General features: G+C 37.6%; 1 protein-coding gene across 1 annotated transcript in view; it reads right to left on the bottom strand.

The window, feature by feature from the left end:
• Positions 1 to 6,889: 6,889 nt before the first annotated feature.
• Positions 6,890 to 22,087, bottom strand: part of LOC136255148 (uncharacterized) — a 61,953-nt gene continuing 46,755 nt past the window's right edge. Inside the window, exon 15 of the mRNA XM_066047868.1 lies at positions 6,890 to 7,991. Within this exon, the coding sequence (XP_065903940.1) occupies positions 7,041 to 7,991 (951 nt within the window). The 3' untranslated portion in view covers positions 6,890 to 7,040. The remainder of the gene's footprint in view (positions 7,992 to 22,087) is intronic.

Below are 22,087 nucleotides of genomic sequence, written 5' to 3'. Positions count from 1 at the left end.
TGAAGGTTTATAATTGCTCAAAGGAAAAGGTCAAACCACAAAAATGTAGCTTTTTCCTTTGATCTTAATTTTCAAAAATATATATTCTTTAATTAAATTTATTTTTGGTTTACATGTTGCTCTAATACCCATCATTCACCACTGTGAGTTTAAAGTTGGGACCAATAGTAGATCATGAGTTATAACTATTAATGTGTAGCCTTGTAAACATTGCTGTTTGTATGGTATAAATAATTATGTGTATAGTAATTTCCAATACCAATTGCAAGTAAAGTATGTCAAAAATCATTTTATGCAACGAATTAGTTAGGGTTTGTATTGTAAAAGGCTCACTACAGTGAAACCATACTAACAAAGCCACTTTTAAATCTAAGAAAGTTTGTGCAGTAATAAGGCTGCCCATAAATAAAGGAGTCACTAATTATATTTTTGCTGTAAGTTCAGTGTCCTATATAAGAGGTGGCCACTATAAGAAGGTGGTCTTATTATAGAGGTAGCTATATTTATAGGGGGCTTACTGTACAACTAATGATATTTCCAATCTATTCTTTCAATCTTACTGTATTATGCCGCCACAGATTATGATGATAGTTTCCAATCTTATATTGTGTATAATAAGTTATAGTAACTGCAGGATGCAAACGATACAGTTATTTATACATTTATATGTATATACATGTAATGTGTTACTCTAATGCAACTATATGAAGCAACCACCTAGGCATTAAAACCAAGAAGTTTTGGATACCATTAAGACATGGCATTTTGATTAAACAATTTCCTATTTAAAGTTGGCCCTTGTATATATATAATTATAAAGAGGTGGCCACTAAGATATGTTCTACTGTATATCACTTTGAATCATGCAGACTTTGAATGAGCATGCATACTACTGACCACTTAAAGGCCATCTTTATATGTTTGTACCTATAGACAATGTCTTTGCTGGAAAAATGTACACTTCTAAAACCACTACGCATTGTCTTACTCATCAAAAATTTGATGGAATAGAGTGGAACCCATGACCTGTCTTAGTGGCCACCTGTATAGAAAGGCCACCACTTCATAAGGGCCAATTTTAAATTACAGTTGCCTATATATACCGTAAAGCTTAAATATTTCGAAGGGAAATTTTTTTGCTGATTTTGCAGTTTTGGGTGTTACCAGTGAAAATTTTATGCTTGAAATATTTAGACCTCCATATATTTTAGGAGTGTTTGCAAATCCAAAAAAATTTTTTTTTAGCAACATTGCTCAACCTTGAAAAATTTGCCCCTCGAAATATTTAGGCTATACGGTACACTTATGCAACTGTATTAAGCAGCTACCTGCACATTAACTATCATTAAGGCCCAATAATTTTGGCCCTAAGGTAACTCCATACATCAACTGTATCATGATGAAACTATTTATTATAGTAATGTAGCTCATAATTTGATTCTATAATTGAGAATTGTAATATCATAGAAATGTTCCATAGAAATTGCTATGTGTTACATTGTACAAAAGATTCACTACAGCAATTGCACACTAAATCATGTAATATAGAAGAGTATCGTAGTAAAAGTTGAGACTGAAAGTGGTGCATATTGCATGATGGTCTGTACAATTATTCACATGTAACTTTGACATGCAACGAAATCTGATGCATTGATATCAGTACACAATTGAATCTTTGAAGGTGCAAGTTGAAAAGACTTTAAAGCCATTCTACTGCATCAGTCATTCATTACTACTCGTTAGAAAAGCTCTAGTAGATTACAATGTCTGTTAAGGGCCAACTTTAAGTTGTTCTAGTAAGGCATCTATACACATCAAACTATATAAATAGCCACCTGCATATTAAGGCCAAAAAGTTTGGTCCTGACTGGCCTAGACAGTTTCCACTATAGCTACATTTGTGTATCAAAATACGTGCTTGCATATCAATAATCAGCATTAAATACTAACAGTAGCAGTAGCAGTTGCTGTAGCTAGTGAAAATGTCATCAAGACTACTATATAATAGACTTGGCGTCATAATCAGAAACAGTATATACAAGCTTGATTAGGGGTAAATTACATATTTAAGTCTGGGTTTTCTTACAAAGCATAAAAAAATGAACTTTACTTACAAACCAACAATGTATAAAATGATTGTGACATAGTATTAAATGATTGTGACATAGTATTATATAAAGTTACTTGCAATTGGTATTGCATCTTTACATACTTGAACCATACAAACAGCAATGTTTACAAGGCTACACATTAATAGTTATAACTCATGATCTACTATTGGTCCCAACTTTAAACTCACAGTGGTGAATGATGGGTATTAGAGCAACATGTAAACCAAAAATAAATTTAATTAAAGAATATATATTTTTGAAAATTAAGATCAAAGGAAAAAGCTACATTTTTGTGGTTTGACCTTTTCTTTTGAGCAATTATAAAACTTTATATATCACCTAAAAGAGAATGTAATAAGCATGTCAAAAATCTAAACCAGAAGTGTCTACATCAATCATAAGCAAAGTTATGGTCATTTTATTGAAGACATGTAAGTAAAATGAAATTTTCAACAGAAACTTTGAGTGGTCATAACTTAAAGGGAGACCAATGAAATGAGCCAAATTTTGGTGTAAGAAAGTTTCTTGATAGGGTCCATGTTTGTGCCAAATTTCATGAAAATCGAAAGGGGTCCGGATTTTTTTTTGTTGATTTGGTATGGAATGACCCACACATCTCAGTGAACTGGGCCCACCCACACACATTATTGCATAGATAATAGCCCTGGAGTGTTGTATCCTGTGCTCTGTTTTGTGCATTGTTTTTTAATGTGTGATTATATTCAAGTGCATGTGATTATACTACCATATTCTTTTGTTTTAGCACATTGCCACTAACGTAAGGATCAACAAAGCAGCTGTCCTGTAAACATGGTGGGTACATTGTGACCACACAGTTAGTGTACACATACTGTAACTGTAGGAGAGCTGTAGTGTACCAAAAGCATCCATACACATTTTGCCATTTTAGCCAATTTGGCAGAAAGGGTGTGTCCTTAAATTAATAAATTGCTGCATACTTTCATAAAACATGTCCTTAGCTATATAGCTATCCAGCAAAGCAGAAGACATGCTGTTTCTTTAAGTACTGTTTGATATGTCGTATTTGCTTACAAATTGATATTTTACCATACATTTCTGGTAAAATACTTGAAAATTAGTGCAGGGCGGTAGTTAATTAACCATGAATGTGTTTTGTACTAACATCTACTGTAGGTTTTAGTGGGAAAAAGCAAAATTTTGAAGTAGAGGCAGCATATTTTACAGTATTGTTTATAGGGAAATATTCAATAACTGGGATTACTCCATACATTTTACCCATTAGAATAATATCTCTAATAAAGCACATTTCTGCTAATGATAACCTTGAGCTGGTTTTGTCAGTTCATTACAAGTGATCAAAGGCACATGTGGAGAATTGTGTAGCAACTGATCCAGCTTATCAGTTAGACATGTTTGAGGCTTCATCATAATTGTAAGGATCTATAAAACCTGAGGCAATATGTTTGAATTCCATCGTGTACTGGTATATGACCTCTTTTGGTGATTTGTTACCCTTTTCTCTATCAAAATATAGCAACTCACCTTTACATTACAATACCACAAACTTGCAACAGGAAGCACATGTTGTAAAATCATTCTCTGACAATTAACCACTTGTAAAATGGGACATAAACCATTATAATAGTCCAGCAAACAAATACAAGTTTATGGAGGAACTCATTATTTTTATGGGAAGTTAAGTCGATAATACATACTGGTCGATAATCGGTCACTGACACTATATATTGCTGTTTATCTACTGCTTGCAAGTGTTGTGTTGTTCCTTTGTTTGAAAATGTTTGTTGTTAACTTACATGTGCAACAAAATGGCCACCAAATAACTTCAGTATAGTATACCATACACTAGAATATCCAGTGAAATGTAATAGATAACATTTCAGTGTACAATTAGAGTAGTCTTCATTGTGGTCAGTTGATCACACTACTAATAGTCATTACCAGCTGATGTACATGTGTTAAAGCTTAACCCCCTCACCGCCAAATTTGTAGAGGGTCCAATCTACTGCTTCTAAACTGCTATAACTTACAAGCCATACAAGATAATGCTATAAAACTATATATCAAATTACTCGCTACTGAAGAAGAAATTTGATTATTGAGTTGTTGTTTACACAATGGCTACCACAAAGCCATTATATAACTCTAAAGTGCAAAAATTGGCCTACGTGAAACCATATATATCTTACAACTTATCAGTCTAGTATCGTTTATAATAACGCAATAAGGATCACTAACCTGTTGAAAGTTGAAGTGATTATCTCCAAGTCTGGTTTTCAGGCATTGAGCAAGTGGGCATTCACATATACGCATGAGGTCACTGACTCGAGATGTAAAAAAGTAGCAGCACACCACTCTAACCTATACAGTCCCTCTCCTTACTGTTTCTCTTCATTAGTAGTGCCATTATCACTTTGAAGAATTGTCTATAATGCTTGTTATCGACATCCCAAAAGTAGGCGATTGCTTCATCTAACTGCATGATAGTGTGTGAGAGACTGGTTATCCCTATTCCCGTTCACGTAAGGGTGTGGTTGCTACAGGATAAGCGCAGGAGCTACTAAAATGCTCAACTGAAGTTACAGAGCGCTTAGAATATAATCTTATAGGCATTTATCGAAACCACCATGTGGCGGTGAGAGGGTTAACAGTGTGGTCCAATAATGTAATTGGTCCAAATGTCTGTTGAAAACATTAAACATGTTGCGGTAGTGAGAATACATCTTAAGTGTTGCTAGTAACTGTCATTAACTGGTCACTACACTTGCTAGGCACACTTCTTGTTCTTTCCCTTAGCAGAAGTTATATTGTAACTTGTTAATGTATGAAAAACTGGAAGAGTCTATAACATAGGCTTGATGAAAATTGAATCAGTACTTCAGAACAAGTATTCACCATCTTGTGTTAATAAAGCTAACAAAATGTCTGTACTGTGTCTGGGAAAACTGATCTCATCACCTATTTAAATGTTATGAGTGTTTGTGTTGTAGCTCAACAATGGCTGAAGCTATATGTACCAAATTTTCACACATTTTACATCAATTCCCTTACTTTTCAGAGCATCCACTGTAAAGTAGCAGTTTCCCACCATTTTAACTTGAGGCTGACTGTATCAGCTCATGCAGGTGAGCTCCTATAGCAATGGTGAGTGGGGGTGAAGAGGACGACAAGAGGTTGTTTACAAAATTAAAGAGGAATGTGTAGGGATGAATTAGGTCAAATTATGAGCCATCAGGTCTCAAAACTGGCTAAAATTTACAGTACAGGTCTTTATTCAATACCACACAGCTGTACAGCTACACATGCCACATATAGCCATCTCCATGTTGGGACAGAGCCACAGACCACTTGTATGGCTTTCCATTGGGCTTGGAAAAGCAGTCATCACTCAAGCCTGGATGATTTTGACCGTGAAATTTGATAGTGTATTCATGTAGCTCTGTGTTCATACAAACTCAAACTGGTGATAAACCAGTTTTACCAGATACAATCACATATACTAATGTTTGAGCCTCAAGTAGTTCATTAATTACATCATTTAACTAGTCAGATAACCACATTCCATTTGCTTGTATTAGTCTATAAACATTGTTGTAACACCATATGTAGGCATGTACTGTACAATCATTGTACTGGCTTGAATACTATATGGAATATTCTGTGATCAATTCAATCATCAAAATGACGTTTATTCAAACATTGCTCAGTAGGTTGTAATCTTGAACATGGAGAATTATACTAGATGAAGCAATAGATGTGTGACATATTAGTTTTAGTGGATTATGCCTGTACTATTATTAGTACCTTCAGAAGAATAACTAAACCAGTTTTTACCATATTTAGCTTCTGATAGAGATGGACCGATACCACTTTTTACCGATATTTCCGATACGAGTATTTGTACTGAAATTATTTGCCGATACCGATACTATACATTGAAGCCTAGACAAGTTTATTATTGAAATTTCATTGTTGTGATACATAGCTAGCTATTAAAATATCACAGTAATTGATTGATCTCAGTTCAATCAAGTTTTAAAATATTTATTGTATAACAGCTAAACATGATAAAAACATCATTGTGGATTACAAATTTCTTGATTTGAGGTAGTTTTCTTGTAAGCTTATTGATAAGGCAATTAATTGCGTGGGCGGCCGATAATTGTACAATGTTTGTTACAGCTTTTCAACCAAACTTTTTCATGAAAAAGCAAGCCAAGTAGTCATAAACTTAATTCTTGGGGAACAACTGCACTACCATTTAATTACAAAGGATTCACGTGCTCTAATATATTAGAATACACATGGAGTAATTGCAGCAATACTTGGAAAAGAGTAACAAAGGCTTTGTTTCGCTACTTTGTTAGCTCAACTAAGTTATTAGCTACTGGAAACTTAGCTAGAGATGGTTTAATAAAAGTGGTGAGTGTCTACTGTGGTATCTGTACCTTGTATTACCGATACCGATCCGATACTGATACCACTGGTATCGGCATCGATACCGATACCAGTATCGGTATCGGTCCACCTTTAGCTTCTGATAGCACATGTAATAAATTGATATGTTGTGTAAGTGGGAAACAATTTTTGTATGTAGTTGTATGGCTTCCAGACCAACTAGATTTAAAGTTACCAATAATACCCTAAGGCAATATATGATTTTGATGTGTCATCTCTAATCATTTAATATACCCATACTCAATTTCCACAGATAGTTTGGTACCTTTACAGCTGTATCACAAAATGAACAATTTTTAATTTTTGTACAATTTGTCACTTACTAATTATACAAATACACTACAAGCTATTGTGAAGGTGTTAGTGTAAAGTTGAGAAATATTATTTAAAAAGTACACACAATACTATTGTATTGGTATATTATAATTATCAAATAATCAACAACTGAATAATAATAATTCAAATATTTATTTATACTCTATCCAACTGTCCAATCATCACACTGGTGAGGCTGGTAGCTCTAGCAGTCTCTCTATTCCTAGTATCACTACATCCTCCAACAATAATAATGTTGTTCTTCACTAGTACTAGTGTTGTTTGGGCACATCTGATGGGGAGGGATCCTACTGTCCTCCAACTGTTACTAGTATCATCATACAACATGATGTTGTCTTGTGTCTTGCCTTGAACACTTCCCCCTACAATAACAGGAGGTGTGGTGTGGGGGACAATGGTAGTGTTCCAATATGGTGTAGGGTGTAGTACACTCCATTTGTTGTTATCATCATGAGATTGTACTATACTATCTATAGTAGTAATGTATGTTGTATTGTAACAATTGTTATCTGCACCAGCATATCCTGTGATGATTATGGAGTTGTTGCAGGTAGTAGCACTAATGAGCCACATTGGTTGGGGGAGACATGTTTTAGTTTTGGTCCATTGATTAGTGTTAGTATTAAAATATTCTATACTATCTTGTACTACACCATCTTCATCTTCACCACCAGCTACAATAGTATACTGGTGGTATGGTACTACTAAAGGTCTGATCCTTGCACATTTCATATCACCATATAAGGTAGTCCATTTATCTTCTTCTAGTGTTAGTACTTTATTAGTTGCCCTGCCAGTATTATAGTCCATCCCACCAATCACTGATAACACATCATTGATGTTGACAACAACTCCATAACATTGCGGGAGAGCAGCTGGTAGTTTAGTCCACTTGTTCTCCCTCAGGTTGTAGGCAAACACATAATAATTATCATTATCATCTGGACACTCCCCTCCACCAATATAGAGTATGTCATTGATGACAGTACCATGTGTCCTCCTCATTGGTACTGGAAGGTCCTGACATTTGATCCACTTCATCTTGTATTTTTCACTTTTTAGGGAAAGTCCCAATTCTGGAAACTCCTACAGAAATGGATTACATCACAATGAAGTCTACAATAATGTGAGTTTGTATTATATCATATTTAATGGTTGCCATGGAAATGTGATTTACATTTTTTGTGTTTGTGGTAATGTTTACTGTACCACTTTCACACCTCAGATCAAAGGGAAAAGTCATTGTTTATATCACATATTACACTAGTACATGTTAACATGATTTATACTAGTGTGTATATCTGATGTTACATTGTTAGGTATATCTTGTTAGAAATCATCAGATTTCTTTGATGGATTTTACTATCTCTCTCTACCATAATATAGACACATTTCTTAGGATTGATTGTGGGATTAAATTTTTTTGTGGTATTGTAATAATATCCTGAGGAAATTCTTCGACTGAAATGGAGCAGTTTTTAATGAAATAAAGTTAACAGGTTTATTGTTGTGATAAAGGCAGTTTCCTGGGGAAACCACCCATCCCTACTGAGTATAATGTATTTTGTGGTGGTAAATAATTGGATTTATAAAATTGATCTCATTACAAAGATATAGTAACTTGGAAGATAACTAGTCTAACAGGTTTTTATCAAACCTGTTTGTGTTACCAAGTAACAACCACATCCCCAGTAACACTGCTAGTAGTACAGGAAAAAGACTTATTGACTAACATCATTGCAGGAATTTGTTAACTGGCACCTTTGATATCATCTTTTAACATTAGCAATTTACTGTTATCATAGCTGTGCTGTTTTTTGAATTAGGTTTAGTAGTTACCAGAAATTTCTACAGTAGTATCAATAATATTTCAGAGCAAATCTTATCTATCTAAAAGATTTATGACTCGCTGAGTGAAAACCGGCCATTTTCGTGAAATGCTACATAAAAAATTTACACATGCTTTAATCGCTTTTGTATGCACTGAAATTTAATAAAACCTATACACCACTGAATTCGTCTGTTTATGGAGAGTAAACAAATCTTTGTTTTACGTTTGCACAGCAAAGGATACATGAGTTATGGGTGTTTATTTACGATGCGGTAAAAATAACATTCACCATTGTCACTTCTTAGTTGGAATGGCCTTCGTTTTTGTCAACATGGAGGAGTACAGGGAAAGCACTACACCTTGATTGATTTGCCAGCTCATGGTGCACAGATTGAGCCAAGTCCCATCTTTGTAGCTTGTTTCATTATGAGTTATGATTGATTATCTAAGCACCTGTAATTTATTCCTGCATTGTTGCTGTGCAAATCTGTCAAGTGCAAGACCATTCATCATAAAAGCTGTCCACTCTTTTGTTACTATAGATTACAGAGATGCAATAAAATGGAATTCAAGGAATGTGCAAAAATGGCTGGTTTTTGCTCAGCCGGTCACATATTATATACTTTATTTCTATACACTGGTGGCTGTTTCAATGTAACGCTTGTGGACATGGAGTAGTTTGTGTACACTAGTCAATGTGACTACTCTATTAGAGTAGTTTGTGTACCCTAGTCAATGTGACTGCTTTATTAGAGTAGTTTGTGTACACTAGTCAATGTGACTGCTCTATTAGAGTAGTTTGTGTACACTAGTCAATGTGACTGCTTTATTAGAGTAGTTTGTGTACACTAGTCAATGTGACTGCTTTATTAGAGTAGTTTGTGTACACTAGTCAATGTGACTGCTCTATTAGAGTAGTTTGTGTACGCTAGTCAATGTGACTGCTCTATTAGAGTAGTTTGTGTACGCTAGTCAATGTGACTGCTTTATTAGAGTAGTTTGTGTACACTAGTCAATGTGACTGCTCTATTAGAGTAGTTTGTGTACACTAGTCAATGTGACTGTTCTATTAGAGTAGTTTGTGTACGCTAGTCAATGTGACTGCTTTATTAGAGTAGTTTGTGTACACTAGTCAATGTGACTGCTCTATTAGAGTAGTTTGTGTACGCTAGTCAATGTGACTGCTCTATTAGAGTAGTTTGTGTATGCTAGTCAATGTGACTGCTTTATTAGAGTAGTTTGTGTACACTAGTCAATGTGACTGCTTTATTAGAGTAGTTTGTGTACACTAGTCAATGTGACTACTTTATTAGAGTAGTTTGTGTATGCTAGTCAATGTGACTACTTTATTAGAGTAGTTTGTGTACACTAGTCAATTTGACTGCTTTATTAGAGTAGTTTGTGTACGCTAGTCAATGTGACTGCTTTATTAGAGTAGTTTGTGTACACTAGTCAATGTGACTGCTTTATTAGAGTAGTTTGTGTACACTAGTCAATTTGACTGCTTTATTAGAGTAGTTTGTGTACGCTAGTCAATGTGACTGCTTTATTAGAGTAGTTTGTGTACGCTAGTCAATGTGACTGCTCTATTAGAGTAGTTTGTGTACACTAGTCAATGTGACTGCTTTATTAGAGTAGTTTGTGTACACTAGTCAATGTGACTGCTTTATTAGAGTAGTTTGTGTACGTTAGTCAATGTGACTGTTTTATTAGAGTAGTTTGTGTACACTAGTCAATGTGACTGCTCTATTAGAGTAGTTTGTGTATGCTAGTCAATGTGACTGCTTTATTAGAGTAGTTTGTGTACACTAGTCAATGTGACTGCTTTATTAGAGTAGTTTGTGTACGCTAGTCAATTTGACTGCTTTATTAGAGTAGTTTGTGTACGCTAGTCAATGTGACTGCTTTATTAGAGTAGTTTGTGTACACTAGTCAATGTGACTGCTTTATTAGAGTAGTTTGTGTACGCTAGTCAATGTGACTGCTCTATTAGAGTAGTTTGTGTATGCTAGTCAATATGACTGTTTTATTAGAGTAGTTTGTGTACACTAGTCAATGTGACTGCTCTATTAGAGTAGTTTGTGTATGCTAGTCAATATGACTGCTTTATTAGAGTAGTTTGTGTACACTAGTCAATGTGACTGTTTTATTAGAGTAGTTTGTGTACGCTAGTCAATGTGACTGTTTTATTAGAGTAGTTTGTTTATGTTTGTCAATGCAATAAATTTATTAGTGTTATTTAAGTAAGCCTCAGTCATATTTTGTAACTAATAGCAGTTAATGCTATTGATCGGTAGGTTGTATGGTGTACCATGTAACACTTTAATATCAACACTAGTAAACTACACTGTACTTTAACTGGTGCATATTACTAGTTTGCTTTTTTACCTGTGCATATAATTTATATACTTTTTACAGTTACAACTTAGCTGTGGAATGATGGTTAGCCCTTTCAGAGTCAAATATTGTAATGGACGCCAGCATATGGACTTGTGTAAACCCTTATAACTTTGCATATGTTAACATAAGAAAGATTTTGCAAACACCAATACATTTCCTGACAAAATCTTAATAATCGTCACTTTTTTTCAAAGAACATCTCCACCACTAAACCACCCAAAAAAGCAGGCCTTCTGTAATTGTCTGCCATTACTCTACACTCACTATTTTGATGTCCATCGTGCTTCATCCTACAACATTAAACTAATTGCCATTAGGCTCAGCATGTGATAGTAATTTATTCAGTATACAAAAGATCACATGACTACAACATGGATTTGTGAATAATACAAAACTAAGTGGAATTTTGGTGAAGATGATGTTGCCGTTCATCACTTTATGTTACAAGTACTGTTTTGTGTGAAACAAACCGTTTTAGATAATGTGAAAGTACCATCAAGTTTATGATCTGTCTTCATTTCACAGAATAGTATAAAATTATACATTCTGTCATACTTGAAATTTAAAGAAATAGTGAGCCTAGCCACACAAGTTCTAATTTTACTTCCCATAAATAATGTTCTTGGTGTTACGGTAATAAATTGTTGCGTTTCATTACAAACTTGTAATGATCTTCTAACAGATAATTGTATACAAAGTGATGGCAATAGGATAACTTTGTACTGTTTTTATAAGGTATCTCTCCTGCTGTTCACATCATCATTTGCTAGCAAAATAACTGCTTTTTATAAGCTTTATATATCCTTTAGGAATTGCTAACAGCCACTTCAGCCAGCTAGGCTCTAGTAGCTGGTACAAACTTGTAATGTTGTCATGATTGTAGCACTAACAAGAACTTGTAGTAAACAAGTCTGTTCATTTAATTAACTGCCTACAATGGGCTAGTGCTGCTGATATTTCCAATCGCTCAGTGCAGGCCATTTACAATCTTCTACTTGGCTTAACAACCTGTCTGATTACTGTCAAATTTACTTGTAAATTGAAGTTAACAGAACAGGCACTATGGGAGTGCATGATGCAATCACATGCAAACAGGCCCAACCCATCTGGAATGTGCTAACAAAGCATTGCATCACCTCTTTGCATGCTATGGGATAGCAGTTTCACACTATCATAAGCCACAACTTGTAGCACCTGTCAGTCTACTCCTTGTATTGGCACCTAGTGTTCAGTCTGCCTCATGGTAGCTAGTTGCAGTGATTGGAGTGTTTCAGGGTGTTTGTATCACCATGTCTTGTATATCAGCAAGTCCTGTGTATCATCTAGCACCTTGTAATAGCAAGCTTTGTGTAGCAGCAAGTCCTATGTATGTATCAGCTAGTACTTTGCCATCAGCAAGCCTTGTGTATCAGCTAGTACTTTGTCAAACCTTGTGTATCGGCTAGTCTTCTGTATCATGTTGAGACTCACAACAGTATTTCGATGCAATTCTGCTTATAGCAAGTTCTCTGCATCACTACTATACTTGCTGCATTTGATCTCGTGCTTCCTAGTGATTCCAACCCTGGCCAGTTACAATGTTGAAAACTGCCTGCGGACCATCTACAGAGGAACCCATCAACACAGCCCAGTACTTGACCCAGCATCTCACTTAACTGTGGGCTGATTGTCACTACCCTCGTCAATACTGTAAAAAGGTTTGCTGCCTCTATGTTGCAACAGCGTATGGCAGAGCCAAGTTTCCTCTGACTCACCTACTATCACACATGTGTCAGCTTCCTATACATTGCCTGCTCCAGCTCGTATGCAAAGTTGCATCATAGTATTGCAAGCCACTTTGTCACCCACCAACTCGGCCAACTCAACGATTGTGTCACTATCATCAACTCTAGATTCAGGCCAGCTATCACTGCTAGTAGCCTTAATTATTGTATACCACCATACCAATCAGCAGACTGCTTGCTCCACTAGCCTTTGTCTAGACACTGTCAACATGCTATAGCATGTGACAACAATCATCATCACTTCTCTGCAGTCATTGATTGTGTTAACCACCCTCCTTCAGTTGACCATTGCCACTCCCCTACAGTCTATTGCCAGCAACCACACCTTTCAGCCAACTGTTAATTGTCCTCCACAGCAGACTAGGGCTGTTGACCACACCCCATCATTAGCCATCATCTAAGCCTTCCAGAGGTAGTCGTGTCTCTGCCCCCATCAAAGCTCCTCTGCAATTGCATCACTAGATTGCCAGCATCTATCAACATCATGCGGTCAGACCACCATTTCATCTGCTGCTGCTGCTGCTGCTGATGGTTGTACTGCAGTTATTGCATGGTGCCACTGCTTATACTGTAGTGCCACTATATATGCATACCATAGTTCTGTTGCTTTGTTGAATATGCCGTGCTATTAGCATTGTACTGTTTTTTGCATGCTTCTTGTACCTCAGTACCACTATGAATGTCACACTGCTGTCTCTATATGTTGCTGCTGCCATTGCTTGTTTAATATGTTATTGGCATTGAGATACCAATATTCTGAGATACCGCAAGGTAAGTATAGTCCTTCGATGTACTCCATACCATGTTGTCATAGCTGTCATGTTACTTTTAATGTGTTACTGCTGCCTAGCTGTTATTGCTGCTATAGTCTTACTACTGCCATGTTGCTATAGGCATGTAACTGCTTGCAATTCCATTGAGTTATTTTGTAACTACATTCTCTCCCAATGTTGTTTTACATTCCTTATTACATTATACTGCTGCTTGTATGCTTTGGTTTATCGCATGTCACTTCATGTTGTATGTGTTGCAGTAACTGCCACTGTGTACGCCCGTACCCGCAGTGTTCTGTGTTGCCACAGTTACTTCATGTCGTTTCATTCCTGCCATTGTGTACTGCATAGTGTTGTGTTGCCACATGCCATAGAGTTGCTTCATATGGTTCAGTTGCCACCACTGTAAATTAGAGGTGTACCGATACATATAGTATCGGTGGCCAATATAGACATTTCTACTATATCGGTGGGAGCCGATATTGCTGCTAAAAACCGATACGATACGCCGATATACAACTGAACTATCTTGAGGACACTGTCCAATGATCAAGCCACATTATAAACCCTATACTTAGCTAACAAGGGCGGGAAACAGTAGTTATCTTCCTTGTCTCAAAGCAGCATGCTACACGAAGCCATCTAAGTGCATGGATAATTACTGTTTTGTTGTCACAAAGCTTACCAATCATACAACAAACACTCATAGTGATGAGCCTGGGGAAACAGCAAAAAGATGAACCAAGAGCCCAGCATAAAACAACCAGCCATCTCTATAAGCCATTAAAATGCGGAGTAATCCGGACTAATCTTGGCAGGGGCATGTTTTAAAATATTTGTGGGTGCCTTATAGTCTGAGCTGTGAATAGAGGCCACACCACCATGGGTAACCAAGCATAGCCAATAATCTTAAGACTGTTTCTTCAGTAGTTTCTTCAGTAGTTTCTTCAGTAGTTACAATAAAGTTGAACATGGCATATGTGATTCCTCAAATATAAATAGCTACACTTAGTTATATCGGTATATCGGATCGGTATCGTATCGGTTTAGTTTTCTTATATCGGTACACCTCTAGCTCTACTGTAAATTCCAGTGTTAACATGCTGTACAGTGGCTCATGCTATACAGTGGCTCATGCTGTACAGTGGCTCATGCTGTACAGTGGCTCATGCTGTACAGTGGCTCATGCTGTACAGTGGCTCATGCTGTACAGTTTCTGATACAGTGTATGCCACAGTGTTTTGTGTTGCTGCATGTTGTAAAGTTCCTTCATATCGAACAGTTGCTGCCATTTTGTGTGCCAGTGTTCTGTGTTGCCACGTGCTGTACAGTTGCCCATGTTGCACAGTGAGTTACTGCCACTGTGTATGCCACGGTGGTTATGCATTGCTGCACGCCATGAAGTTGCTTCATGTTGCACAGTTGACACCATTTTGTATGCCAGTGTTCTGTGTTGCCACGTGCCGTACAGTAGCCTATGTTGTACGGTTGCTGCCACTGTGTATGCCACAGTGTTATGTGTTACCGTATGCCGTACAGTTGTTCATGTTGCAAAGTTGCTACCATTGTGTATGCCAGTGTTCCGTGTTACCACGTGCCGTACAGTTGCTGCCACTGTATGCCACAGTGTTATGTGCTAATGCATGCTGTTCAGTTGCTTCATGTTGTACAGTTGCTGCCATTTTGTGTGCTAGTGTTCTGTGTTGCCATGTGCTGTACAGTTGCCCATGTTGTACAGTTGCTGCCACTGTGTATGCCATGAGTGGCCATATGCCATACAGTTCTTCATGTTGTACAGTCACTGCCATTTTATATGCCAGCATTCTTCATTGTCGTGTGCCGTACAGCTGCTGCTACTGCATATGCCACAATGTTATGTGTCACTGCCACCGTGTTGCTGCATGCCATACAGTTGCTTCATGTTGTACAGTTCCAGCCACAGTGCTGCATGTTGTACAGTTGCTGCCATTGTGCATGCCAATGTTCTGGGTTGCCGCGTGTCATACAGTTGCTCATGTTGTACAGTTACTGCCACTGTGTATGCCACAGTGTTATGTGTTGCCGTATGCTGTAGTTGTACTGTGGCTGCCATTTTGTATGCCAGGGTTCTGTGTTTCCACGTGCCATTGCCCATGTTATACAGTTACTGCCACTGTGTATGCCATAGTGTTATGTGTTGTCGCCGCCACTGTGCATGCCACAATGTATGCCACAGTGTATGCCACAGTGTATGCCACAGTGTTATGTGTTGCCGTATGCTGTAGTTGTACTGTGGCTGCCATTTTGTATGCCAGGGTTCTGTGTTTCCACGTGCCATTGCCCATGTTGTACAGTTGCGGCCACTGTGTATGCCACAGTGTTATGTATGTGTTTGCTGTGTGCCATACAGTTGTTCAGATTGTATAGTTGCTGCCACTGTGTTTGCCAGTATTTCTTCTCGCTGCATGCTGTGCAGTTGCTGCTATCGAAGGTCACAGTGTTATATATGCATTGCTGCACGCTGTCGAGCATCTTGGTTGCAACTCCATAGTTATAGTGACAGTATACTACAGTAGTTATTGCTGAAGAATATGAAATTGCTACACATTGTGTGCTAGTTTTACTTTATATAATTGCACATGCATTGTGGATACACCCAGTGGTTACAGAATCTTTAGTTTGGGGGAAATTGGGTGCAGTAATACTGCTTGAAGAATAACTGTAATGCTGATTGGCATAGCCATCTCTCAGATGCAGCAAACCAAACAGATATTAACAGTGACACTGCCTCTTTTGTCTGAGAGATTTTGCACCCCCCAGCAAAGTCTTGGGCTTGCCCAATTTTCCCAAATTAGCCTGCAAGCTAAAAATATTGGAGTCTGTGGCTTGCCTGAGATGTTAAACCATATAAAATAATTTCTTATACTTGTGTAACTTTAGCACTTGTATGGCTTGACATATAAGCTAAAGCCCCTTCAATTTAGTCCTGCCACACAGGGTGTCTGGATTCAGTGGAATGGAATGGAACGGTACTTAGGTAATTTCAATTAGTGGTCACCTCTTTTAAAAGACCACCTTCTAACAAAGACCACCTCTTTACAAAGACCATTTTACTTTAATATCTGAATTGTTGTTTTAGAGCCCTATAAGACAGTCTTATTGATGAATCGTGTGCCACATGTTATGTCCCCTAGAAAAGCCAGTGATATCTGATTTATGATACAATACAGTAATAGCTATATGTACCACTCTGCATTGGCAGTTCAAAGGCACCGCCAGTACCATAATTTGTATATTGCACTGCTGCAGACCGCAGCGAGTGCATTATAACTTATAACGCACTGGTTGCGGTTTTGTAGACCACAACGAGTGCATTATAAGTTATAATGCACCGACCGCAGTGCAATATACAGATATTGCACTGGCTGCGGTTTTGTGCAGCATAGCACAAGTGCCGGTGGCGAAGACCACTACGACACCTCACCTAATAGGTGGAAAGACGCTTCACAGATCACTCGAATTCTTTTATAGCCTGACATGTAAAGGTCTATTGTGGGCCATAACATCACCAATACGTATAATGTTTACAAGCAGCCAATGGCGATCAAAAAAGCCAACGCGGGTGGCCACAACTCTAGTCTACATATATATAAACGTACTTATACACCTTACTAGTCTGGTACCATCTTAGCTCAGATTAAACTGTAGTTCACTTCAACAATGACTCAATAAAACAAATATATTCTAAACAATACTAACCTTTACGTTCGATTGTGGTAACCAGTTTTGTCATGCCAACAGATTCGAGTTTAGCCAGTGTGAATAGTAAGAATTAGACTAGTATCGTTTATTAGTTAGGTTTTGTTTACTTAAACCGTCTATTTAGCTGCTTTTTTTCGCCCGAGAGAATCACTATGGCGATTAGTCTGGTGCTTAGTCTATATGGCACGCTGGCATGCTGAGCACTACATGATGAGAGTCGAACAGCGAATGCAGGTTAGTGATATAACCCATAGTGTACTAGCTTTCAATATCTCAGGTGGCTGCAGTACTGCAGGGGGAACGTCATCGCAACGTCCGGCTTGGTTACCCACAATCAATGTTAGAAACCTGGCCTTTATAAGTGTTACAGCTGTCTTGTGAGACTCTCCCCACCTATTAGGTGAGTGGTACATAACAGTTATACAACGTGCACTCGTGCTCTGCCTGCATAAACGCACTTGCCTTCGGGCCTAACGGCCCTCAGGCTCGTGCGTTTATATCAGGCAGAGCGCTCGTGGCCGTTGTATAACTATATAATATCCCATACAAAAGACAGCTTGGCTATACAAAAAAATATATGTCCATGAAACTAAAAGCAACTGGCAACTAAAGGAGCTAATATCTAGAAATGAATGTCAATATATACTGGCAACTAAGTATAATTTACAATAATCTTGGTCCTTTATCATTGACTTGTGCAGTCTGGCTGTATTAATTCCCTGTAAATCTAATTGGCTAGTAAATTGGTACCTTTCTCAATAGTCCGGTGTTATAGAGGAGAAAAAAGGCAGCTAGTTCTAAGTCCTTGAATTAGGTTAGGTACTCCTAAGGCTGCAGCACATGTTGCTGTCAGACCTTCAGTGCTGGTCACTGTAAAGTACTAATAATAATAAATTACTAGCCAATTAGAGTTACAGGGAATTAATTAGGAATGCAGCAAGACTGTATGAGTGAATGATGATGGACCAAATTTTTATAAATTATAGCAAGTTATTTGTCAGTATTTCTTCGCCTCACCCTAATAATAGCTCCTTTAGTTGTCAGTTACTTTTAGTTTGATGGGGACGTCACTTTATACAGCCAAACTGTTTTTGGATGGGGTATATTGCTGTATTACAAATCAGATATCACTCTGATTTTTCTAGGCATGTGGCGCACAACTGATCAATAAGACCATTCTATGGGGATACACTCTAAAACAACAAGATAACAGCATTTTAAACATTAAAGTAAAATGGTCTTTATAAAGAGGTGGTCTTTGTTAGAAGGTGGTCTTTATAAAGAGGTGACCACCAATTGAAATTACCAAAGTACTGTTCCATTCCACCATTCCAGTCCATTCCACCATTCCAGTCCATTCCACCATTCCATTCCACCATTCCAGTCCACCATTCCAGTTGACCATTCCATTCCACTGAATCCAGACGCCCTGCCACACATTCGGTAGTGAGTTTGAGCTACTACCAAGTTTTTCTCTAATTGAGTACACCAAAATCAGTTTATAAGTCAAATAAATACTAGACTAATAGTGACAAAACACTCTTGTTACCTCTTTTTATTGTAAAAATTGATCAGTTGAAACTGTTACCCCTGCATCTTCATACAGAATAGGTGCCATCATTAATAAAGTTATTACAGTTACGATAAGGCTTCAGATACATTTCTATAGGCCTAAATGGTAAGACTTAACAATGAAGCATTGCTGGAGAGTAATTATTTGCTATGAAATATAGCTGCTAGGCACTTAGACTGAAGTTGTAGTTTCCATGTTCCAAAGTAGAACCTTTTTTTTTGAAAGTCTGGATCCACCCCTGAGCCTCCTCCACACCTAATCCCTAAGCATAAACATAATTCTTGGTTCTCCTCTTGATGATTAACAATCAATGAATAACTCTGGACATCTTGTATTCCAATACATTCAAGGTATATTGTGAATCGACACCTTGGGCTGTCAGCAAAAAGAAATGGGACACAAAGGAGGACAAAGGTAAGTCCATGATGTATGCATTTTACATACTGTGGTATGCCTAAAGGCACATCTATGAATGAAGCAATGTCGAACAGTGAAAAAATCAAGCCCATGGAGTTACACTTGTCTGAAGGCATCAGGCAGGCAGGCAGGCAGGCAGGCAGGCAGGCAGGCAGGCAGGCAGGCAGGCAGGCAGATAGGCAGGCAAGCAAATTCCATTGAATATTTTTTTAAATTGTAGCTACTGAGTGAAAGCATTTAGGATGGTACTGAAGGCACTTTTGGGCTTGGTTATACCAAACCAATACTGCCAGGTACATACCAGGATGGTATTGTGAAGCTGGTTTTTGGGTGATAGTTTGGCCAGAAAATCCCAAACCTCTAATATACAGTATTACCACATTGTATGATCCAAGACACACAGTAGTGTGTCGTGTGGCCTAAGAAGCCAGTACGCCACTCCGTGAGTATATTGACAGGAAGAAAGAACACGTGATTTTCACACATATGTAGCTCCGTGATCCCTTATCTGATTGGAACCAAATTTGCTACAAAAGTGCCTACCAGGAAGGAGAGCATACATGCAGTACCAATTTGAAGAAAATTGCCTCAGCCATTTCCAACATACAAGTGACCAAAGTTTCATTTTAATTTCTTTGTTTTTTTCTTCTTTTCTCACACTTTGCAAAATCTGCTATAAAACACCAATGTGTGCTCTAATCAGGTTGAGCTTTGGCACATGTAAAGGGCTCATTAAAGCAGATTTCAGTACCAAGTTTGGTAGGAATCCGATGAACATTTACGGAGATATGACCAATTATTTGCATAAAATAAGGTTGAACTTGTGTCATGCCCATAGGGTAAACCCCTTGGAGGAATGAGTTGAAAATTGCTAAATGAAGTAACCATCGTGGAAGTGCCTTTTTGTTATTTGAGATAAAGACCATGGAGATACGAAACAAAACCCAACTTGTGTCACAATTATGCGATCAAGTTTTGTGCATAAAAAACTATTAATTTTCACATCTACCAGGTAAACCGCTTAGAAAAGCAAGCTGATAACCAGTATGTAATCATCATAGAAAATCGATGGAGTAGTATAGAATAATTGGGTAAAAGCCACCAAGTTATAATGCGAGATCCAACTATGAGTCCTAGTGGAGGAGGTAGTATAAATTCACCGGAGTTGTCGTTACTAAAATTTTTCGCCATTCACCTACCATCACAGCCATTTCTTGGCCGCCAACTTCGATTTCACATCATGGCTATTTGGAGCTGCGCCCTTTTTTTTACAGCTAGACTGTTTTGAATTTATTTGATCTACCAGAGTTGATCAGTAAAACAACTTTTTAGACAAGTATTTGACACAATGTCAGGACAAGGTTGAAAGTTGAATGAATATGCCCAAACATTTTAAGTCCTCTTATTTACCTTTCTGCCATTTCAGTTGTTTGTTTCAAGTGTTGGAGTCACCAATGTAGCAATAAAAAGTAGTAAAACAAGCAGGGGTGTAGCTAGCCAGAAGGTGGTGGGAGGAGGGGCAGGCATCCCACACAAAACACTCAACATTGTTCATAATTGCACAAAAGGCTAATGACCCAATGATGGGATAGCCAACATATGGTGTTGTATTATGTAACTAGCTACATAACTATTTCATTACTGATTGCTACCAGTTATCACTTATCAATGAAAGTATTTTCATTTATCAATGAAAGTATTTTCATCGAGCATCATTGCACGTGCCAAAACTGTACTCCAACAAGTTCACCCACAATCCATTATCTGATAGAACTATATTATGAATATTTTAGTACACTTACAATGTGTTACAGTTACTTATGTCAGCCACAGTCTGTGTTGCACTCCTAGCACACTGGCATAGTATGACGAGTGCACTCACTTCAGCCAGCGAAATTCAAACACCATGTATTGACACAAAATCCCAACCGTACACCTCTCCTGTTAGCAGAATTTGTAAGCTTGTGACAGATTGTCTGACTGACTGACTGACTGATTGACTGACAAAGTAAAAAAAAAAAAAAAACTGAAACTGGCATGCCACTGCACTGTACAAATATCCAGTGTGATTAACTTGGGAAAATAAAGTCGGTCCATTTAACACTTTATCACCTCGTAGGCAGTAGGTTTGTGTCATCATCGCATATCATTTGAGTTGCAACTTTTGTGAAGTCACTTTGAGAGGGTCACTTGTCTTTTAGGTTTGAAAAATGCACTATCGCATGAGTAGTGTAAGCTAAATATAGAATTGTGTGTCTAATATTTTCATTTGGTGAAGGCATACCAAGTGTCTATACAGGGAAACCCCTAGGGATTCCAGCATACCCTATTTTTAGCGCATCATTTTATTCATTGCTTGTAACACACAAGAAATCATCAATTCACAAACGAGTTGAATGTTGTGTGCACTCACGTAGTAGCACACAAACAGTAATTTGGGATGCATGTCAGTTACTGGTAAGCTTGTGACAGAAGTTTTTAAAAAACACTTGGTGATGGGGGGGGGGGGCATTTCCTTGCCCCCCTTGGCTATGCCACTGGAAACAAGAGATGAGAGAAAATCTTTACTTGTAGCAACACGGTAATATCCCTAAACTGGCATGTTTTTCACCATCTTTTCAATGCCAAAATAGGGATTTTTCTGCATTGCAACAATGCCAAGC

Source organism: Dysidea avara, chromosome 5 (assembly GCF_963678975.1).
Source record: "Dysidea avara chromosome 5, odDysAvar1.4, whole genome shotgun sequence".
In the NCBI taxonomy this organism is placed as follows: Eukaryota; Metazoa; Porifera; class Demospongiae; order Dictyoceratida; family Dysideidae; genus Dysidea; species Dysidea avara.
Note: the sequence above shows the minus strand (reverse complement) of the source record. Positions and strands in the feature narration are given on the sequence as shown.